The sequence below is a fragment of the Leptosomus discolor genome, chromosome 5 (genome assembly GCF_034619465.1).
Source record: "Leptosomus discolor isolate bLepDis1 chromosome 5, bLepDis1.hap2, whole genome shotgun sequence".
NCBI classification, from domain to species: Eukaryota; Metazoa; Chordata; class Aves; order Leptosomiformes; family Leptosomidae; genus Leptosomus; species Leptosomus discolor.
In genome coordinates this window covers 28,037,521-28,057,884 of record NC_141395.1, presented here as the reverse complement: position 1 = coordinate 28,057,884, position 20,364 = coordinate 28,037,521, and the positions used below count along the sequence as shown (strand labels likewise).

At 37.4% G+C, this 20,364-nt stretch overlaps 1 protein-coding gene across 1 annotated transcript in view; it reads right to left on the bottom strand.

The window, feature by feature from the left end:
* Nucleotides 1-20,364, bottom strand: part of NBEAL1 (neurobeachin like 1) — an 89,253-nt gene that overhangs the window by 57,048 nt on the left and 11,841 nt on the right. Inside the window, exons 2-8 of the mRNA XM_086465298.1 lie at nt 14,364-14,455; nt 8,828-8,989; nt 7,410-7,491; nt 7,091-7,218; nt 4,973-5,055; nt 2,587-2,672; nt 740-1,046 (exon numbers count right to left, since the gene is read on the bottom strand). Of these exons, the coding sequence (XP_086321424.1) occupies nt 740-1,046; nt 2,587-2,672; nt 4,973-5,055; nt 7,091-7,218; nt 7,410-7,491; nt 8,828-8,989; nt 14,364-14,455 (940 nt within the window). The remainder of the gene's footprint in view (nt 1-739; nt 1,047-2,586; nt 2,673-4,972; nt 5,056-7,090; nt 7,219-7,409; nt 7,492-8,827; nt 8,990-14,363; nt 14,456-20,364) is intronic.

Sequence of the window (20,364 nt, the reverse complement as noted above, 5' to 3'; positions counted from 1 at the left end):
ATATCTTTGATTGCTTTGGGGCTCTGTTTATAATCATTGCCATTTGTGAGTACATAAGCAGCATGCCTTTTATTTAAAGCACACAAACACTTGCTTCCTCATCAAGCAATTACTCTGCATTCTACAGCAGCCTTAGACTGTAAACATTCTCCACTGCCTCACTACTATTGCTGTTTCTTGGAAGTTTGGGAGAAAAAACACTTTCATTTTTATTTCCCATTCTGAACACCACAGTAGAAAAAAACCCCTCCAAATCCTGAATTATTATCCAACAACTTAAACCCAACAGTTTCAGACCATCACATTTGGCTAGTGTTTACAACAATGCCATTTGAAAAGCGAACTATCACAAACCAGCCACCACACGGGTATTTTATTATAGACCCATCTTATTCTGCAATTAAGGTGTTGATTAGTATCAGCTATTACCTAGCAAAAGTTTGGGATTTTTTTCAATGGAGACTGGCAGTCCATGAACCTTGACACTCCGGTTAAACGGTAGCAACCCAATATGGCTTCTTCTGTGGTTTGTTTGTTCTGTTTTAAAGTGGATGATTAAAGAAGACTACTACATCTAAAGTAATGTCAATGAAGAAATGTTTGAAATTTTTAAATTGCTTAGCTAAGTGAACATTTTTTGGTAGAACATTCAGTTACATTACTATTGTGGTTCAATCATTACTTGCTTCTGAGTTATCATCAAGAGATATTTAAAGGAACTGCACAACTGGATACTCACTCAGCATTTGGATCTGCAGTGCTATGAACCTGCTCTCCCACTGCCTGCATCGCCTTGGATTAGGTAAAGCTGAATGGTCTGAATTAAGCAACTTGAAATAGTTCTCCAATATTGTACTTGTCTCCACTTGCCGCTGGTCAGAACTGCTGGTTAGAAGGATATGGACAACTTCTGTCAGGCACTTCAGAGTCAGCTCTGCCTTCCTGCTCACTTCCTCAGGGTTCCTGTCATCCCAGTTGTCACAGTCTGCTAAAACACGCATCAAGACTTCCATGGTGGCAGGAGATACTGCTTGTAGAGCATTCCTCTGGAATTCATGGGGGGGAAAAAGTGATTAAGGAAAAAATAATAATATCTAACTGACTAACTAAATAAAATCAAACCTTTTCAAACCAGCAGTTTCTATCTGAGTTATATGAATTATGCAACATGCATTATTATGTCTGTTAATGCCCTATAATTGTTAAATAAACATAAAACATTTTACTTGGATTCTATTGATGGCTACAGATGAAATCCATCCCATCTCATTCACCTAACTAGGCTTTCTTTTTCAAAGAGAACACTTACAGGGGAAAGGAAATGTGATTTAAATGCATGTTATAAAATTCTTACGTTAGCCTTAATAAACTGCTAATTCTAGGTAAAACTTTCCTTGAATTTTCATTTTAGATCATGAGATTCATGATACTTAAAAATTTTTGAAAATAACATAATAATTGGCAAACATTTGTCCATGCCCTGAGTGCACTTCCCTAACCTCTCTTCCTGCGGGCCTGACTGCACAGGCTCAGGGCTACCTTAGGCCTGGGACAGCAGCACGGCCTCATAGAGAGGTTTAAGAAGCCTCAACAGGGACTCCCTGTCTTCTCTAGGGAGCTGCATTCAAGCTGCAGCTCTCAACGTTTTACCTGCAGCCGTGCCCATGCCTGGCCATGTACTATCTTGAACGTGACGCACAGACGTGACTGCCCGGCTTGACCTTAGACCTGCCTCATCACTGTGGATGGGCCTGGCAACCACTGGAGTCTTGCCTTACCCTAGTTATCATCACTAGACTAAATCCCCAGCCTGATGTGCTGACCAGACTTCCTGGCTTGATCTCGGGCTTCATCACTACAGACTTGTCTAGTAATCTGGGCTGGCTGATGCTGGTTACTACCACCAGACCTGCTCTGATCACCTTGTTCAGGTATAGTGAGACTGCACCTTTTGCCAGTAGGTCAGCTGTCTCTGCCTGCTTGGTCATCATGCTCAGTCTCAGCTTGCCAGTGCCTTGCTTTGCTGCTCCCTGACAACATTTAGAAAAGCTCTCTCTTCTGGATCCTCAGAAGTAATGTTTTCTTGTGACCAGACTATGTAGCACATTACAGAAGTCAGCCAAGAGAACGGATGTTGGCTTTGCTGATGATGAACACCATCTTTTCTTCACATTCTTTCAAAAATTTTAACCAGCTTCCAAGCTATAAAGGCCTTCCTTTCAACATTGGGAAGTAAGCTAGATTAATTTCATGTGTTGATACAAAACTTACATGTTTGCGGGTGAAAACTCATTATCTAGTTACCTGCATTTTTTCCTTTATTATATTAAAATACTACAGTAAGCTCATATGAACACATAGTTATTGTAGTCAGCAAATTTCTACTGTTATTTGAAAGCAGGACCTAGCTTTTAGCATTTAGGTACTATCGCACAGAATGAACGCCAAACCTCGTAAGACAAACAAACAATTCATAGTCAATAATAAATTACTCTCATTTCTGGGTTATTGGGTATTTATAAGCCTTAAACAATGAACAGGCATTTGGAGGTTTCAGCAGCTGAAAAGAGTTTAAAACATCCTTACCTGACCACCAGCCACAATAGCTCCAAAGAGATGTAGCAGGCAACACTTTAGGCTTTCCTTGAGATGTTCACTTTCCTGAAAGCATTCTGATTGGAGTAAATAAAAAGGAGAAGGATTCCCTACTTCGGTCATATAAATTATGCAAAGTTTTTCCTCTCAAAAAAACCCCACAAAAAAACTCTCAACAAACAAAATAAAGAGAAAAAGCTCCTCTACTCCCTGTCATCACGCAGTTTAAAAAAATTTCAACGCTATAATCTCCACTTTCTTTTACATAAACCAGTCCTAAACACATCAATTCCAGCATTACCGAAGTAACACAACAAGGCTACATTTATTAGGAATTCACAGGGCCAGACCCTCAGCTTGCGTAAAACTTTTCATGCAAGCTGACAGAATACAGACATACAACTGTTGATCTGATCCATAAGGTAAAATGAGCCCATTTTGTCCATACTAATGAGAATAGAGACATGCGAACAAACAAGCAGTTAGCAAGTGTGACAAAGGCTAGGCTTTCTGTGCCAAAATTGCTCTAATGCCACATACAGCACAGGTAGCTCAGAAAAGCAGCCCTTTGCTCCCTTTAAGTCAAACTTCCCAGGGAAGCCTGTGCAGGTCTGTAACCTTTCTAGCAGCAGTCTCTGTAAAGACAATTATCCTGCAGCCCTTCTTATATCTGATATAAATTAGTTATAAACAGCCTCAGGAACATTTTTTAGCAATAGATAACACCTAGATATTGTTGCTATAGCAATAATACTAGACTCAAGGTAGCTGCAACGAACTACAAAGGATTATTTTATTTGGAATTAACCACCGTAAAACGTCCAATAAATTAATGAGATAGAACTGATATTGACTTGGGTTTGTAAAAACTGAGATTTTAAACAAACAATAGAAACTGAAAGTGCAAGAATTTTATGTTCATTAAAATATAATATAACCTTTAAGACAACTACCAATTATTGGCAAGTAAGATTTCTGACTATATACTGAATGTATAAGCCCGTTTTAAAGGAAAATTGCACAGCTGTTTTTTAAATCTAGTCTTCAAAGAAAACAAAGCTTAGCTGATAACACTGTTAGTCTGCTAGTCCCACGACTCCCTTGACTTATTGCCTCTGTATCTTTTGGAGATCCTCAGACAAATTCAAAAGAGCAATACCTAGCAGATTGTGAATAAATCATTAGGCTGGGTAGACCAAAAAAGGCTCACATTAGTGCTGCCATGGCAGAATGTTTAAATCGCATGCTCAGCCATTTCTTGTTCTGTCTTTCCTGCCAGCTGGCCAACCAGCAGATGAGTATCTGCCAGCTAATTAGTACACTTGTAGCTCAGTCACATAAAACATTTAAGGGATTTAGGAAGAACCCAAGTGCAAGGTGCTGAATGGGGAGGAGAGAACCTGCAGACGATATTCCTCAACAGTAGCCTTCAGAGTGGGTTTCCAGCGCTCTGGCACAAAGATATGGCATTCTACTGGCATCAGCTTTACAGTCCTTTTGGCAATTAGCCTATTTTACGTACACAGAGAGGGACTCAAAGGAACAGGAGGAGTATGTCATCTAAATCTAGAGAAACCAAAATCAAAAATGCTACCACTCTAGGAATGCAACCTTCCTTTTTATTTTCAATTAAAGCTGAGTTAACAGATAGCTGCAAAAATGGCTGATTTCACTCACATCCCCACCCCTCCAGCATATTCCTCGTGCTTCAATTCTGTTGGCACTAGCACTGTGATGTGCTATACTGGCAAACTAGCTGGACATCCCACCTTCCCAAGATTTAAGTACAGAACACGGCCACATAAGTTCTGCTTTTCCACACAGCCCATCTGTAGTGGTAAGCAAACACGAACTCCAAAGTAGCCATCATGATATTTAATGACTTAGCCAGAGACATAACAGAGCAGTTTTCCAAACTGCAGTCCAAAGAGCATTTGCTAGTTGGATGGCACAGTTTCCTTCTTTCTAGCTGTTAAATCATATTAAAAGACAAAAATGCATGAACACTTTACTAAGATTATTTTTCCATGTGAGTTACCATTACAGTTGCTAAAGGGATCTTAATGTGCAATCACTGTACGTACCCTAAGAAATGGGAAAGTTGGAAATTCACAGGACCAACCCTATTAAACCATATAAGGCACTGAAAGAAAGTCTGAAAGAACTCAGGCTTTCCAAGGTGAGTAAGAATGGCAGGATGGTGATGCTCAGAGCAAAAAACAAGTAAAGCAAACAATGCAACCCACTTCATTCAGCCTCAGGAAGCAAGCAAGGGGCTTTTACATTTATCGGCATTCTTAGGGGAAAGCAACTTGGAATTGCTATGTTCGCTCCTCGAAAGACAACTATTTTTAAACATGCTGTTGATAATACTTACGGTAAAAGAAAGGGACAAACTCAACAGTGAGAGAAGCTGGTTTATACTTCTGTCTGCTCTTTTCAACTGTACTAAGGAAACGTCTGCAATTACATTTAAAAAGATACACCAAAGAAATTAGATATGATACCTTTGTTTATAACTTATTAATTTATGACTTCATAATAGAAAGCACTGCCAAAAATCAGGAGTTATCTTTTGCCTACAGGATCCAAAAACCCCAGTTAAATAGTATTTCATCCTGAAAAAACAAATCACAGCTAATCCTGTATTTACTGTTCTGCTCCTAGAACACCTTAACTTTTTACAATATGGTTCAGTTTACAAAAACAAAGAAAAAAAGCCAGCAATCTGTCATTTAGTCCTCGCTTATTTTAACTAAGCCACCAGCTAGACTGCCAAATGTATTAACTATGCAATCTGAAATGGGCACAAAACATTATTATGTGTTCATTATGGGGTGACACCATCGAATTAAAGGGATATAATTCTACTGATACACTTCCAAACTTCTTTTCAAACATGCAACAGATCTATACCATGATCTTCAATAACTTCTTTTGCCCTAGTTCAACCAGGTCTGCCTACTCCATTCCTTTTGGCTTCCTTGTTCCAGCAGTTTAGAAAAACAGGCCAGTATTTTAAAGGAGAAAGCAATGGAAGGACCTTCACGTTGATCAGTTACAACCAAACATGTCTTAGTATAGCCTCAAATTAAATTTTAACTTCTAGACTGCCAGTAAATATACTATAATTTTAAAAAGGTATTTAAATCATATCCAGTTTTAGAAAGCGTAACACTTTTCTGTGATGTGATTATATTGATTCATTGCCAAATTCTGCACCTACATAAGCTGTAAATTCACTGATTTTGAGTACTTGTACTCCAGCTAAGATACCATGAGATGTGCTGGCGTTACGTACACTAAATGTGAAAACAGCTTAGCAGTACACTGGCAGGCCATATGGGAGAACCGGTGGCAATTCATGCCCCGTCCTAAAAAAGGGTAATTCTCATGTTGCACAAAAATACCCAAAGTTGTGATCTTCACATGCTCCTTAAAATTTTGTGCACAATGATTCAAACTTTTATGGAAACAAAAGGTTGTATTTGCAATAACAGCCTCATGAAACCTGCAGTGCATGCAGTATTACAGCACACTGCAAGTTTCAAGCTATAAAGAAACCCCAGCAACCAAGGGACACCACTCCCATGGTCCTCACTCTGTTTGCATGGAGTCAGACAAGTGACTTGCTGCACAAATGCAAGTCAGATCAAGCACAAATGCTACACAGAATGTATTCTGTGAGATTGGACCTGAGGTTTTACAAGACTAGGTAACATGAGATATGATGTCTCTGTGTCTTTAGTTATTTGCATGCACAGGTCTAATATTTGATGCATGTCAAAATGGTCCTCATGGAAATAAAATTGAGGATCTACAGGAAAAGCAGCTCTAAATGATAGCAGCAAAGAGCAAACAACAACTTCAGCCCTTGTACACACAGCAGAAAAACATGTTAACTATACAAAACTATGTACATTTAACATTACTGTAATTAATTTGGGGCTAATAAGAGAACTGTACATGAAAAAGACTTCACAGAAATTTATAAGAGGTCTCTGAAGAGCCAGTTACAGCAGATAAAGTGAATCACCAGCAGTTTCAATGAACAAGGCCTGCACCTAGAATGACAAAAATTAAGCATCTCAGAAAGCCTATTTCCTGACTTTCTACACTTCTCACCTTTCAAAAAGCCTCACAACTCAGCTTTCCACAACTTTGGCAGCAATGAAGTTCAGTTTCAAGCATGTCTGCTTCATGATATTAGTTTCAGTTAAAAAAAAACACAACAACAAACAAAACAAACCTTCTTTCATTAATGCTATTCTAAAGAGTGCATCCTCAGGGAAAAAACCCTGGAACACAGTATCAAGTGCTCAAGGCTACCAATTCTAACAATTGTAAAATGCAACAGCAGAAGAATATACATGTAGCTACTTTATATTTTAGTTTGACATCAGGCAGCAGTAGTTCTGTTAGAAATTTTACATATTGTTTATCTAAAGTTATCATAAACCACAGTATTTATAATCCTGTCCTAGTCCACACATACCCTGCAATTCGCTGCCTCCAGTTTCGATATGGATCGTAGAGACTTTCACAAAAAGCCAATGCATGTCTCACAAATTCTTCTATGGGCGTCTGATCTGCCACTTCTTTTTCTTTTGTTTTGCTTTTTAACTGAGGAAAAAAGCAAGGCTGTGGTCAGAAGATTTCTAGAAGTCGAAAATTAATCTTGATCTCCTCCAGAACAGTTCTGAGCCCACAAATTGTTCCCCACACAACACTATAATTGAAAAAGCAGATCACACAAGCAGGAGCAGGAAGTATCGGATGGCAAAAAAAACAGATGAGAATTGTTAACCACATACCTGTTGAATGTATAACGTAGTCATGGTGATAACATGGTTAATGTATGAACACATCCCAATCTCCTCCACATTAGCCAAATTTCTATGAAGACAACATAAAAACCACAGAAATGTACACAGTGTACCATTTGAGGCTAGTTCAAACAATGTTTGTTTTAGCATCGGGTCTATAATCATACAAAAGTATAACAGCATTTCAAAAACAGTCTCCAAAAGACTGCATGTACTCAAATGTTTATTTGTGTCTCGATTACAAAGATCACAAGTTTTCTTCTAACAGGAAGGAAAAGAAAGGCCCGAGTCACTCTGCTGTAGGCCAATTCTATCTGGAATTTGGGGTTTCAAAGGTTAAGCAGATTCCCAGGACACTCTAAATAGAAAGCTCAGAAATGGCATCTGATAAAGACAGTAACTTCTACTTCTCCCACATTACTAAAGCGATCTAAAACTTCAGTAAACATACTACCTAGAAGCATTTATTCACCTTAAATTCTCCTAAGGAAAACAAACACCTAATAAATTATTTTAGAAAACAAATCAACAGCAACAAAGAAATAGCATGCACGTGTTAGTTCTCAGTCTTGAGGACAAGACACAAAGATCAGATATTGAAGTGATGATGTAAGGAGAACTTTTCAGCAATTAAATAAGACTGACAACAGTTCATAATTCAGAAGCACATTACCACCATCTACTCAGCTTATATTTAATATTCCAAGACACTTAAACACTGCCTTTGTATTGTTTCAGGAGTAATGAGAGCCAAAGCACCCCCAGAAAGTGCTTCAAATACTCCTCAGAAAAGAAGATTTCCTATTATATTTTATTCCCTTCCTCTGTGGTTGCAGTTTACAATAGAAGACTGAAGAAATAGTGAGGAATAGATACCTAAAAACAGTTTATTCACCTGCTTCAACAGAATTACAAAACAAGGCATAAGTTTCAGAAGGAAGTCAGATGCATTAATAGTGTACTAAGTCAGTTTCCTAAGCCGTTTATGGAATTATAAGCATGTTAAGAATGCGAAACAGTTCTTCCTGTACAATTCTCTCTCGAGTTATTTTATATCCAACACTTGCTAGAGTGCAGCTTTTCTTTTAAAAGTATTTCTTACACCAGGTACACCATATCTTGAATTCCCATAGATACATCTTATGTAACTCAAGGAATTTAGTGTCTAATGCCCTTCTCCATTTCTCATGGCAAACATTATTGCTAAGATGACTGCATTGCTCCCCTCTCTCTCTTTTATTCCCTCTTCCTTTACCTTGAAGATTGTGCGAAGTGGCAATTCTCCACTTCTACTGGAGAGTGTTAAATGACATCGTATGTGCCATTAAAAATCTATATTTATAGGCTGCATCAAAATTTCTTAAACAAAACAATAGCCTTGCTGAGGAAACAATCAGAACAAATACCTGCAAAGGATGATAAAGAATTTCACAAGTAAAAGTGACAGAGCCTGCTGCTGCTCCTCTAGTCCATCGGACATTTTCTGGACACACTGTAGCAGCTGGAGCCTGAGGACCTGAAGAATGTTATCAGGAAGCAGTGATATTCCTGGAGGAACGTCATCCACCCTAAAGAGAAAAACCACACACAAAATTGTTAATCATGCAAATCACATGTTACCAATCAATTTCAATGTGCTCAGGTAGTGTTCCAATAAACCTCTATAAGAAAGGTTACTGAAATGATGGCTCAAACACTTTCTAATGACCTTCATTTTCCCAAGCAATGAACTGCATTGAAAGAAAAGCACTAAAAAAATTCATTAAGTGGATTCCTAAACGCTCCTCCATGTCTTCATTGCCACAGAGAAATTGCATGATCTTCACCAGGTAAACGGGTGGCCTGGGAAATCCCTAAATAAGAAAAGGAATGGTCACAATGGAATGAAACACGAAAACTAAACTCAAGGGGAACATTTTCAACTTTCTACAGAAGATTAAAACTGTCCAAATAAATGAGACGCCAATTATTAAACAGTTATTGAAGCCCAGTTGGTATTCATGCACAGTGCATCTCATATCTTTCTTACATTAATTACAAAAGGCCATACAAAATAAGATTAAATTAGAAAAAAGAAAGCTGTTCACAATAACATTAAAAGAAGGAAGACCTGAAAGTCAGGGTCTGAATGTGCAGGAGAGAGAACTCTCAAAAATCCATCTGACTCTTGGCATGCTTATTTTGCATGAAAAGCTGACCCATCCTTATTAGTTTCTGGATATTATTAACCCAGCAAATAGCTGGGGTTTTTTTGGCTATCTAATTATTTTTAGGAGACAAAAACACTGTTGTGTTGGTGTTAAATGTAACAACTCTACCAAGGCCACACATGGCGCTTAAGAACATTAGGTACTCTTGCCTACTGTTTTTGCTAAACTGAAACATTTTTACAAATACACCAGTGAGAAGCAAAAAGAAGAAAAAAGAAAATCACAAATAAAATCAGTAGCTAAGCCAATGCTTCAGGAACAGCCATACAAATACCCATTTCAACAACAGTATAGAAATAGAGATGTGTTAGAACATTCTCTGGGATGAAGACTGCTTATCCACTGTCGCAGATGCTAAATAGAGTTCGCTTTTGGCATCAGCTGTTTACCCTGACACATGCTCTATGAATTCTACACAGGAAAAGACAGACACATGCAAAAGCCCTACAGCTTACAAAAGCCTTCAACGCGGCCAAAGTCAGTGGGAAAAGTCACAACAAACGAAAAATTCAGCTAGCTCAAAAACTCGCTGGTATGACCCTTGCATACATACATCTGTGTAAGAATAAGCATAGATGTGTGGAGAAATGCAATGACTGACATTAAACACTGCAATACCGATTATTTGAGGGCAGTGGGGAACAATACATTGTTTAGCTTCTAAAGTTGAAAAGGTAGCCTATATAGAAGTGAAAAACTGAGATCCAATTTAGTAAAAAAACTAGACAGGTGTAAGTGACAGCACATCCCAGAAAACAAGTGTTACCTATACATACAAAGGGGACCAAATACTCTTCATTCCCTTGCCTGTTCACAGAGCTGTGCAATTTGCTTTTCAGATCCAGGGATTCAGAATCTCAAGGGATTCAGAAAGTTTTAACACAAATTTTATAGGGCCTAGGCTCTAAACTGATAAAGGCACTAATCACAAAACTGAGAGCAACTGCTTTTTTCCAACACAACTGCCAATAAAGAAATCTTAATTTCTGTGACAGCAGCTTCACCCCTCAAGATGCCAGCAGATCCACACCCTCTGGGGACTATAAGCATGGCTCCTCACAATCTGATAATTCACCATCTCTGTATTAGGAAGACCATAATTTTTGACACCTGAAATCATATACCGAAAAGTCATTTCCCTAAGACGTCCAACAAGGCATTTTCAGTAAGATCATAAAATGCTTTACAAGATTGCAAACAGCATACCCTTCACGCCTCATGTCCCAAAGAATGTTTTCTCTGCAGTAGCTGCCTGTCTGTGCTATTGCACAATCTATGAGGATTTACTGCCTTACGCAAGACTGGCACAAGAAATACTAACTGGGATTACTCAAACTGAACATACTATAAAGTATATAAACAAATATTTATAAATAATCAAGCTTCTTTTTAACCCAGAGCACATTATTACTGTGTCACCACAGAAATCTAAAAGTTAAATTTCTGGACATGTAGTACCAATTTTTCCCAACAAGGCTAGCTGTGTAAACTAAGTATTCCAAAAGGACAAAAAAAAAAAAAAAGGTCAAAAATCATATCTTAACTGATGTTCCTGTTTGACTGCTGGTACCTTACCTCAAAAATATGAGAAAGACCTTGACACGTTTGGGTTCTTTTTATTTATAATCTCCTTGCATTACACTAATACTGTTACGCAGCAATATAAACTGCCATCTCAGGTGTTTGAAAGGAAGTTAAATTAGTCTCTAAATTATATTCGTCTATTACAGCTCAAACTCACACGCTGGGACTTTCAACCTCTCCTCCAGCAGTGGTAAGCACTCCGGAACAAAGTGCTGTAGAAAGTCAGGCTTTACTTTTCAACAACCATGAAACCATGTAATCAGCATTCCTATCATGATTCCTGCATCATTTTTGAGTGGGTTTGAAGTCAGTAAGTTAAAAGAGTACGGTTTCTACGGTACTTTGCACGAGCTTTCTTTAAGCTCCTTTTGCTTGAGATCACATACCAAAAGCAGAGAGAGAGCATGGCAACACTCTGGAGGCCTTTGTTGTTTCTAAAAGTATTAAACCAAATGACAATTGCCATCCCTCAATAAGAGGGAAAAAACATCCCACCAGCCGGTAAAGGTTTTATCCTTTTCATGGTAAATACATATGAGATGAATAAATGTTTTTAGGGAAAGAACTGACAGGTGCACTAATCTTTTGTGCCAAGAGCCATCAGCATAGCTATTTTCACCTTTTCAATAAAATCACCTCACCTTTTCAGTAAAATCATTGAAACCATTAATGAACCATTTTACTTAAAAATATAGGGTAGATGCTCAAAGATGGAGGTAGAACTGAAGCTGTGTAAGCCTGTAAGCTGCATAACTGTATAAGCTCTACTTATACAGTCAAATCATACCACTGGAAACACTCATCCTCTATATTTAGAGACTTTCTAATTCTGTACTATGTAGCATCTTACAGATTTCCAAAGCAGATTTCAGGGAATTTTATATTTTAATTTATAGAAGAAATACTCTTATCAGTTAAATCAGCAAGTGACAGCACCAATTAAGAGTCCATCTTTCAGGAAAAAAAAAAGAAACATTAATAGTTTCATTACATTTTTAAGTGGCATTTTCTTGGATGCTAGAAAAAACACATGTTTTTACATTGACACAAAACTTCATGCCTTCCAAAAAGTTAGTTTTGTCCAGCAATCTGTACAAGCTTTTGTCTCCCTACACAGTTTCTCATTATCTCCTGGCATTTGCCATTCAGTACACAAGGTCTTTCAGGAACATAGCTGTAAATCACACCAGGATTTATATAAGGGGGAAAAAAAAAAAAACAAAACTATTAATCCACTCAGTTTCTCATTTTAGCTACCATCATATATTATTTCCAAGACCAAATTTAATAAGCAGCTCCGGTAAAAAAAATTTGAGTCCACAGGGTGCTATGGCCCCAAGAGAAGAGTCACTGGAAATCAGCATTTGGTGGTTCCACACTGACCTACTTGCTCTTTTTTGTGGGCTCAATAATAACAGTTTCACAATGTACACGCCTGCAACATAAATTGACAAACCCCAGAAAGATGCCACTTCTCACATGCCTCATTATCTCACAAATGCAAATAACAGCAGAAACTGCAATTCTTTGTTAATTCTAGTATCCGCTCTCAAACGATGTAATTTTTAATCCAGTCATCAAAGCACAGGAATGATCTGCCTTCATCCTGATGTCGTTTTGATACATTTTCTCTACATCTGTTACACAAATGAGTATAAATCCATATGGGCCTATTCTTCCAGGCTAAATCACTAATCCTGTCATTAACATCAGAAAAATACACTATTTTTATGCTCACTAAACCATCATTCAGCACAATGAAGATGCTGCTATTGTTCTGCACAACTAAGCTTCACGTTTGTTTATCTTTTGTTATGTTGCCATAAAGAAAAACAACCAAAAACTGAGAACTCATGAACACACATAAGCCAAAGCACACTTTAAAAACCCAAAGTACTCAGATACTCCTCTGTTCTACTGTTCGGATTTAATATTAAATAGCATGTTAAAGATAACCTGTGACAAAAGATAAACTTTTTCCTTAACTAAACACAGAAAGATGCATTTTTGACACTGCAAAGAAAACAGATCTTCTGAAAGAACACAGAACTAATTTGAAGGTCTTGGTTATTGGTAATTGCACTATATATTTTGCATTCATATAGGCATTATGAGGAAAATTTGAATACAAAGAGCCAAGAAGCCCAGTTTTTATCCACTGAGATCCAGTTGCAGCATTCTTCGTTTCCTTCTAACAGTAGAGGCTATCACTAACACTTCAAACAGGATCTGATCCAAAGCCCATTAAAGAATTTCCATTGATTTCAACAGGGCTTGGACTGCAGCCATCATGCAGGGAGAGCCATTCTTTGCATTCAAACACCAGTAATGGTATCAGCTGTAATACTGCTGCCAGTTCTTGATTTCGGAATCCTGTAACATTTGTTTTTTCTTAAAAACCTTAGTTCATACAAGCATCTCAAAAGCAAGAGAAAACATCCAGTGCCTAAGTTTCTATTTCTCATTTGCAAAGTTCATCTTCAAAATACAATCCTTAGAACATAGCAGACAAATTCAAAATACTAAATATGGAACTCCGAAATCAGACTTCAATATCACTTCATGATTATGTCTGAGAACTTGTGATCAGCAACACGAGTGAAGTCAGCAATACTCTTGCCTTGAACTGAAGTCTTCATGGATGCAAACAAAGAAATCAATTTAAGTCTATCATTTGCACATATGTGAATTTTCAAAGGTTTTCAGCTAAAATAACCAAATCTTTCATTAAGCATTTCACCTCATCCTAAAGCAAACCCTGAAATAAAATTACAAAACTGTTTAACTACATCTTGCTTCTCTTCAGTCACTGCTGACACAGATACCAAACAATAATACTGACTAATTGTATGTCATATGCAACATATAGTGAATACTCATTCAAAAAAATGCACAAGGAATAATGATTATATTTCTAGGAGCAAGAACAAGTGAATACTCATGCCATCTCCTGATATAATGTAAATTCCAGTATTTGCCTATTTTCATCATTCCCAATCCAACTTAACCTTCAAAAGAATAGGAGTGCCAACTAAAAACTAAAAAATTTTTCTTCTGTTTAAAGGCAGTATTGCTGTTGAACAAGACTGGGCTCTGAGACAGATCTGTTTGAGGTATCAAAGATGAACAGGTCTGTAATTCTACATACCTAGTTGGCAGCTTCTCGAAGTCCACATCCAGAAACTGTTCATAGCTAGAAACAAAATTATCCAACCAGAGCTTCAGGTAATCTGGATCTTTCTGCAAAAAGAAGAGAACATTAGGCAATATTGCACTCAAGGTCATCCGACAACAACTCTGTAGTACTAACTTGAACAGAAAGGTATTCTTTAATGCATCTCAGCCGGGATAAAGGAGGGAATATGCAGACTTTTAGAACTAAAAAAAAAACCAACCCAACCACCAAACAATCTGTGTCCTTTGAAATTCTCAGCCATGTTGTGCTGCTGTGACATTCTTGCTCTATCCATTAGTTCCTGTGTTTCCACTTCCTGATACCAATGCCAACCAAAGCACTTTAGCTTCTCCCACCACCAAGAATCTTTACTTATTATCCAGAGTAATACATACCAGCTTTACAAAATTACTAGTATATTCGAGTCTTGACAGCATAAACAGTACACAACACTCTTTATGGCTTATAAAATTAAATAAGTAATCCAACAACAAATGTAATCACAATTTGCTTTTTGCTTCATTCACTAATCAATTTGGCAGCTAGCAGCAGATTACTGCCAGATGAAGTGTTCCCAGAGACAATGCAGAGTCTGTGACTTATATACTAGATATCTATAAAACACACGGGAATTTAAATTTAACCTTCCTAGTTGTTCTTGGTAGAGCACACAGGCTCTGTTCATGACCAGCAGTTCCTCAGGGCTGGGTACTGTGCCAGCAGGAAGGACAGATACTAGACCGCCACAAACCACAACAGGAAATTTTTTTTTCAAAATATGCCATTTGAGATAGTCTCACTTTAGAAGTCAAGCTGCTTAGTTTTCAAAAGCAAGCTCCAGCCAACAGCTAACATATTCCTCCATGAGGACTGCACTGTCACATCCATTAATACATATCCATGCAGTCCTACATTCTATGTTACAAAGCTTTCAAAATAACTAAAATATTTGCATAAAGTATTAGATATTTAATTATTTCTAATTCTACTCCATAATTTATAAAATTTTGCAAAAATTTTAAACTTTTTTGTTCATCCCATTTTCCCTTTTGCTTGTTGCCTTTATACTACCATAGATGTTCTCAAATAACAGATTATTTCCCTGCAGTGTTAAGACCAAGGAATACTCTGTGAATAACTCTTAACACACACAATATTCTGAGGCAACATCAACGTAAAAGAGTCAGCAAGAAAGACTGACACACAAAGCCCTGTCAATGCAAAATACCTATCTACAAAAGTGTCTCCCCCAGGGGAGGAAAAAACCCACCAAACCAACCAACTAAAAAAAAAAAATCCCAAAAAACCCCACAACCACCCAACAAACAAAACCAACCAAAAAACCAAACCCTCAGAATAAAGTAAAAATGGAAATCCAGAAACTGAAGTGATGCAAAACTCTTCTCAGAGCAGCTTTTCACAGCAAGTACAGGACTTATAAAGCATGGGAATCCCCTTCTCATTCTAGACTTTACTCTCCCTCATACCCTCAAAGACTCCTCTAACTCAGGCAAGAAGCATCACCCAAACACAATTTACTTCACTATCACTATTAATTATATACTAAATGTGTTCAGATACTGTCACAACAGGTGCCAAATAGAACCCTCAGCTACATACTTACCTTGTCTGATTATTTGCTTCCACTGCCTTTACTGCATTTTCTTGTTCATTTTTCCAAATTGTCTTATTTCCCCTTCTTTCACTTCATTCTTAATCTCTCCCTCATAATAATTCTTTTCCTCATCTCTGCTTTTATTCCCCTTTCAATGGTTTTCTTTTTTAAGTAATCATTCCCTTTGCCAAAAAAGTATTATGTCCTGTAAGTGTAACATAGCCTTGTCCTCACGTTTAAAATGACCACTATGTTGTCTTCAACACACATCTACTAATTGTCCTCAAGGTGAAACTGCAACACACAAAATGAAGGAAACTGTTGAGATAAAGAATAAATGCAAGGTTTCCAAGCTACTGGTCTAAGATGCAGAGAATGACAGATTATTTCAACCAGGTGAGTACAGAACACACATCTGTCAAGTTCAGAGATCAAACACCTTAAAAATCGAACCAAAAGATGTGCAAGAAGTAAGACTTGCTAATATCGTAAAAAGAATGGGCTAGAAGTAGCAGGAGATGCTATCTTCAGACATTATGGCTTTTAAAAAATGTTTGCATATTTAAAGCTTTAACTTTCGTGTAATTCACAGCAAGTTATTTTAGCCACATGCAAGCTATTTCACAGGATCACAAAGACGAGGAAAAGCAGGGTACGATTTTAGCAACTACAATATCGCTCAGGCTACAAAGGACAAAGCAATAGCATCTGTGGTGAAGTAACCACAGAAACTTTGCAATATGCATGTGTCCATGCCTCTAATGATAATGTCCATGCATGTGTCAAAAGTGAACCTATTTGACTTTCTTCCTGTTTTTTCATAGCACGAGCAAGTTCTCCTTGAAATATAACATGAATTACTAAATTGATTCTATTTGTATTCCAAAATTTAAACTGTCTGTTGACACAGCTGAGCCTCATCACTAGTTGTTGACAGTAAACTTTTGTAAGAAAACTCGAGTTTTTCTCGGTCATGTACCATGAAGGAAGCTGTGCAAATAATGTCATTATCTGACTTAAAATTGCTTTGACAGAAAGTTATGGATGAGAGAAGGGGAGGACAAAAGACAAAATTAGATTAAATGCCTACTTGCTCCTTTTTAATGATGTAGCATAAATCAGCTTCAAGCTTAATCATAAATTAAACCTCTTTATCCTCAAATTATAATGCCTTTGCAAGGCTATCAGCGCAGACTAGCAGTAAGAGAGAACGTTGGCAGACAAAATACACATGAAAAGAGAATTACATAGATGACAAGAGTAGGCCATAGATGTTATAAAAGGCCAAAAGTTTTTGCTTACCTATAGTGCACATACTGCTCAATTCACTTTGCCACTAAAACTCCTCCCTATTCTGGTAAAAACCAAGAACTGCAGTACTGTTTGATCATTGCCTGCAGAACACTATTCAACTCAACCCCCTTTACCTCAGTCCCCTGCCAGCCAACTAATTGTATGTTATTCCAAGTTATTAAAATAATCAGTTTTGATATCAAAACACCAGGTAACACTACTGGTATGTGCCAGCAGAAAATAGCTTATACAACAGTTGGCTCATTCTGAGTCAAATCTAAATTTCCATCCAGGCAGTAGAACTAACTCAACACCACTTGGGGAAAAAATTTTTTAAAAAATCATCAAGGCAAAAAAGTAACAAGATCACTTAGCAACATAAGAAACACTAAGAAATACATCTCCATTATAAATCACCTATAGAAGCATCCCACCTTTCCAGAAATGAACAAAAATGAAGACTTACGAACTAGGAGAACATTATTCCAGGAAAAAGTGAACCAATATTTAACAGTTTTGCTACAATTGAAGACATGTAAGTTATTTCAAAGATGTTATAAGTTAAAAACAGCTTTCAAACTTTGAATCTGGCCCAGGTTTTCCTTTTTCTTTATTAGCTGCAATCAGCTCAGACCCCATGCACCAGCCACCTGTTGAAAGCTGCAAGAAATCTAAATTTTACTGAAGCAGTTTTAAGAAAGGAAACCTACAACGGTAAATGTTACCCACGACAAAGTACACCAAAATGTCCAATTCTAAAACATAGCTAAATACATTCCTTCTGAAGACCAGCCTATACATTTCAAATGCATCTTATATTTTCCCAAACCAGAAGCACGATGATTTAGGAGAAAAACTCTTTTCTCATGGGCTTAAAACTCTAATTTCATAACAGACAGTAGTAATGGGTGCCAGCTGCTTCCTGTGCACTATGTACACTGCAATTATCCTACCCAGCATCTTTATCTTGAACTGAACTTCTTTTTTTTGGGAGGTCAGCTGCTGCCATTTAGTCTGAAGTTCTAATTCAGTGGATTTTAAAATTTATTTCTGTCAAATTCTCTTCCCACTCAACTTTTCAACTATCCCCTATTTTCTCATGACAGTAGTGGTAAACCACATTAACAGCAGAACACAAATTGACCTAATTTTATCATGAATACATTTGTGTTCTTCAATGCCAGATCGACTTTCCAAGCCAGTACACACTGCAATCTGACAAACATCTGTGTTACCATGCGGGAGAAGACTGCATCCCATGGGTATGACAATACTTCAGATTGTGTTGCTACAGAGAGCAAATAATCATGAAACTGCAACCCTGACTCCAACCGATTCACTATAACTTGTTAGGTACTCCATTATATCTGTAGTCCTCCTAAGGAAGCAGTGTAACTTAGCAGCCAGACCATAATAAAGCATCTTAAATACTCAAAAGCCTTATTACCAGTAAAAGCAGTAAAACCTACGGAATATATTCTCTTATTCCCCACTTTCATAATCACCTTTTTGTTGTCATTCTGCAGACAGGTAGCTGGAGGCTGTATGTCAGACAACAGCTGCAAATTGTTTTCCATGGTGCTGGCTGAAGATGCACCATGCTCTTAAAGCACAGCTTACAAAGCAACGTATGTTTTGATAACACACCGCAAGAACAAACTGTGATAAACCAATTTTAGATTGGTATTCTTTCCCAGCCTCATCATACACACTCTGTAGACACTCCCTATGAGATTGGCAAGAAATGCAGAAGGAAATTTTTGATTTGTACAATAGCAGTAAAAGCTGAAAGAATCTGTATGTGGTAATAAACCACCTTTCACCAGCTACAACTTTCCAAGCAGCAGAAGATAAGAAAATGTTGATTTTTGAAACCTTGCAGCTTTGAGACACAGGACGACTAAGCATTTCATTTATTTACCTGAAACTTGCCTAGCTTTTGTACAAGACAAATTTCTGTATCTTATTTGAATATGAATTCATATATAGAAACTGCATGCCTTAAAACTTCTGGAAGATAATTACTCCACGACTTGAAATTCCAAGAAGCTAAAATCCAACTTAAGTTAGCCATTTCTCTTCATAGCGATAAACTGAAACAGAGTTTTAACAATGCTGTCTCAAGGGTGTCGTTGTAAGTATCTGAGCAAACCTTAAAAAAAAAAAAAAAGTAGTAAAAAGTCCTTTAGTTGAGAGCCACAAGTCTGCATAGCCTAAACTAGGGCTTCTGAGCTCAACGTACTGTAATGAAAGCCTGTGAAACTGCTATAGCAACAGTCATTCACCTGCAGTAATGAAAAAAACAAGTATTTTAAGCCTATTAAATAAGATGTAGCTCAGAGCACCCGAAAGTGAAAATAGTTCCTTATTCCTTCCCTTCCTTGGATACTTCTGGTTTTCTTTAAATAAATTTAAAAAAACCCACAAATCAAACCACCACCAAAACACACCCCACACCACAAAAAAAAAAAACCAAAAAAAAAAACCCAAAAAAACCCAAAACCAAACAAAAAACCCCAAAACACCAAAAAAAACCCAGGAAAACACCACCCTTTAGGCCTCCATTTTCATAAGATCTTCTTGGCACAACAACAGTTGTCACAGCTCTTTATGCTTTAAAAACAAAGACCGCCAGGCCTGAGCAATAACAGGTACCCGGAAAAAAAAAAACAACCAAAAAACACCCCCACACAAACCCAAACCAAAATCCACACCACATCAAAAAACCCCTACAAAATATCCAGAAGAAGGTTTTTTTTACCTTTACCAACACAGTTAGTACAATGCTAGAAGAAAAAAATGTTGCTAAATAAACCCAGTCTACTAGTCTACAGTATGCACAGGAATGCTGTCGCTAAACATTGCCAAACAATTAGCAAGTTTCCCGTGAAGTCTAATATTTTAACAGTTGCAATACATCTATACACACACAAACTCCAGCAAGGCCATCCTTAGAGTTTGCAGACGTGGGAACCAAGCTCTCAATGCTACCACCAACTTCAGGGTTTAACAACACTGAAGCAAAGCCAAAAGCAGAGATGAGGTCTAGGCTAATGCCCTTCTGGC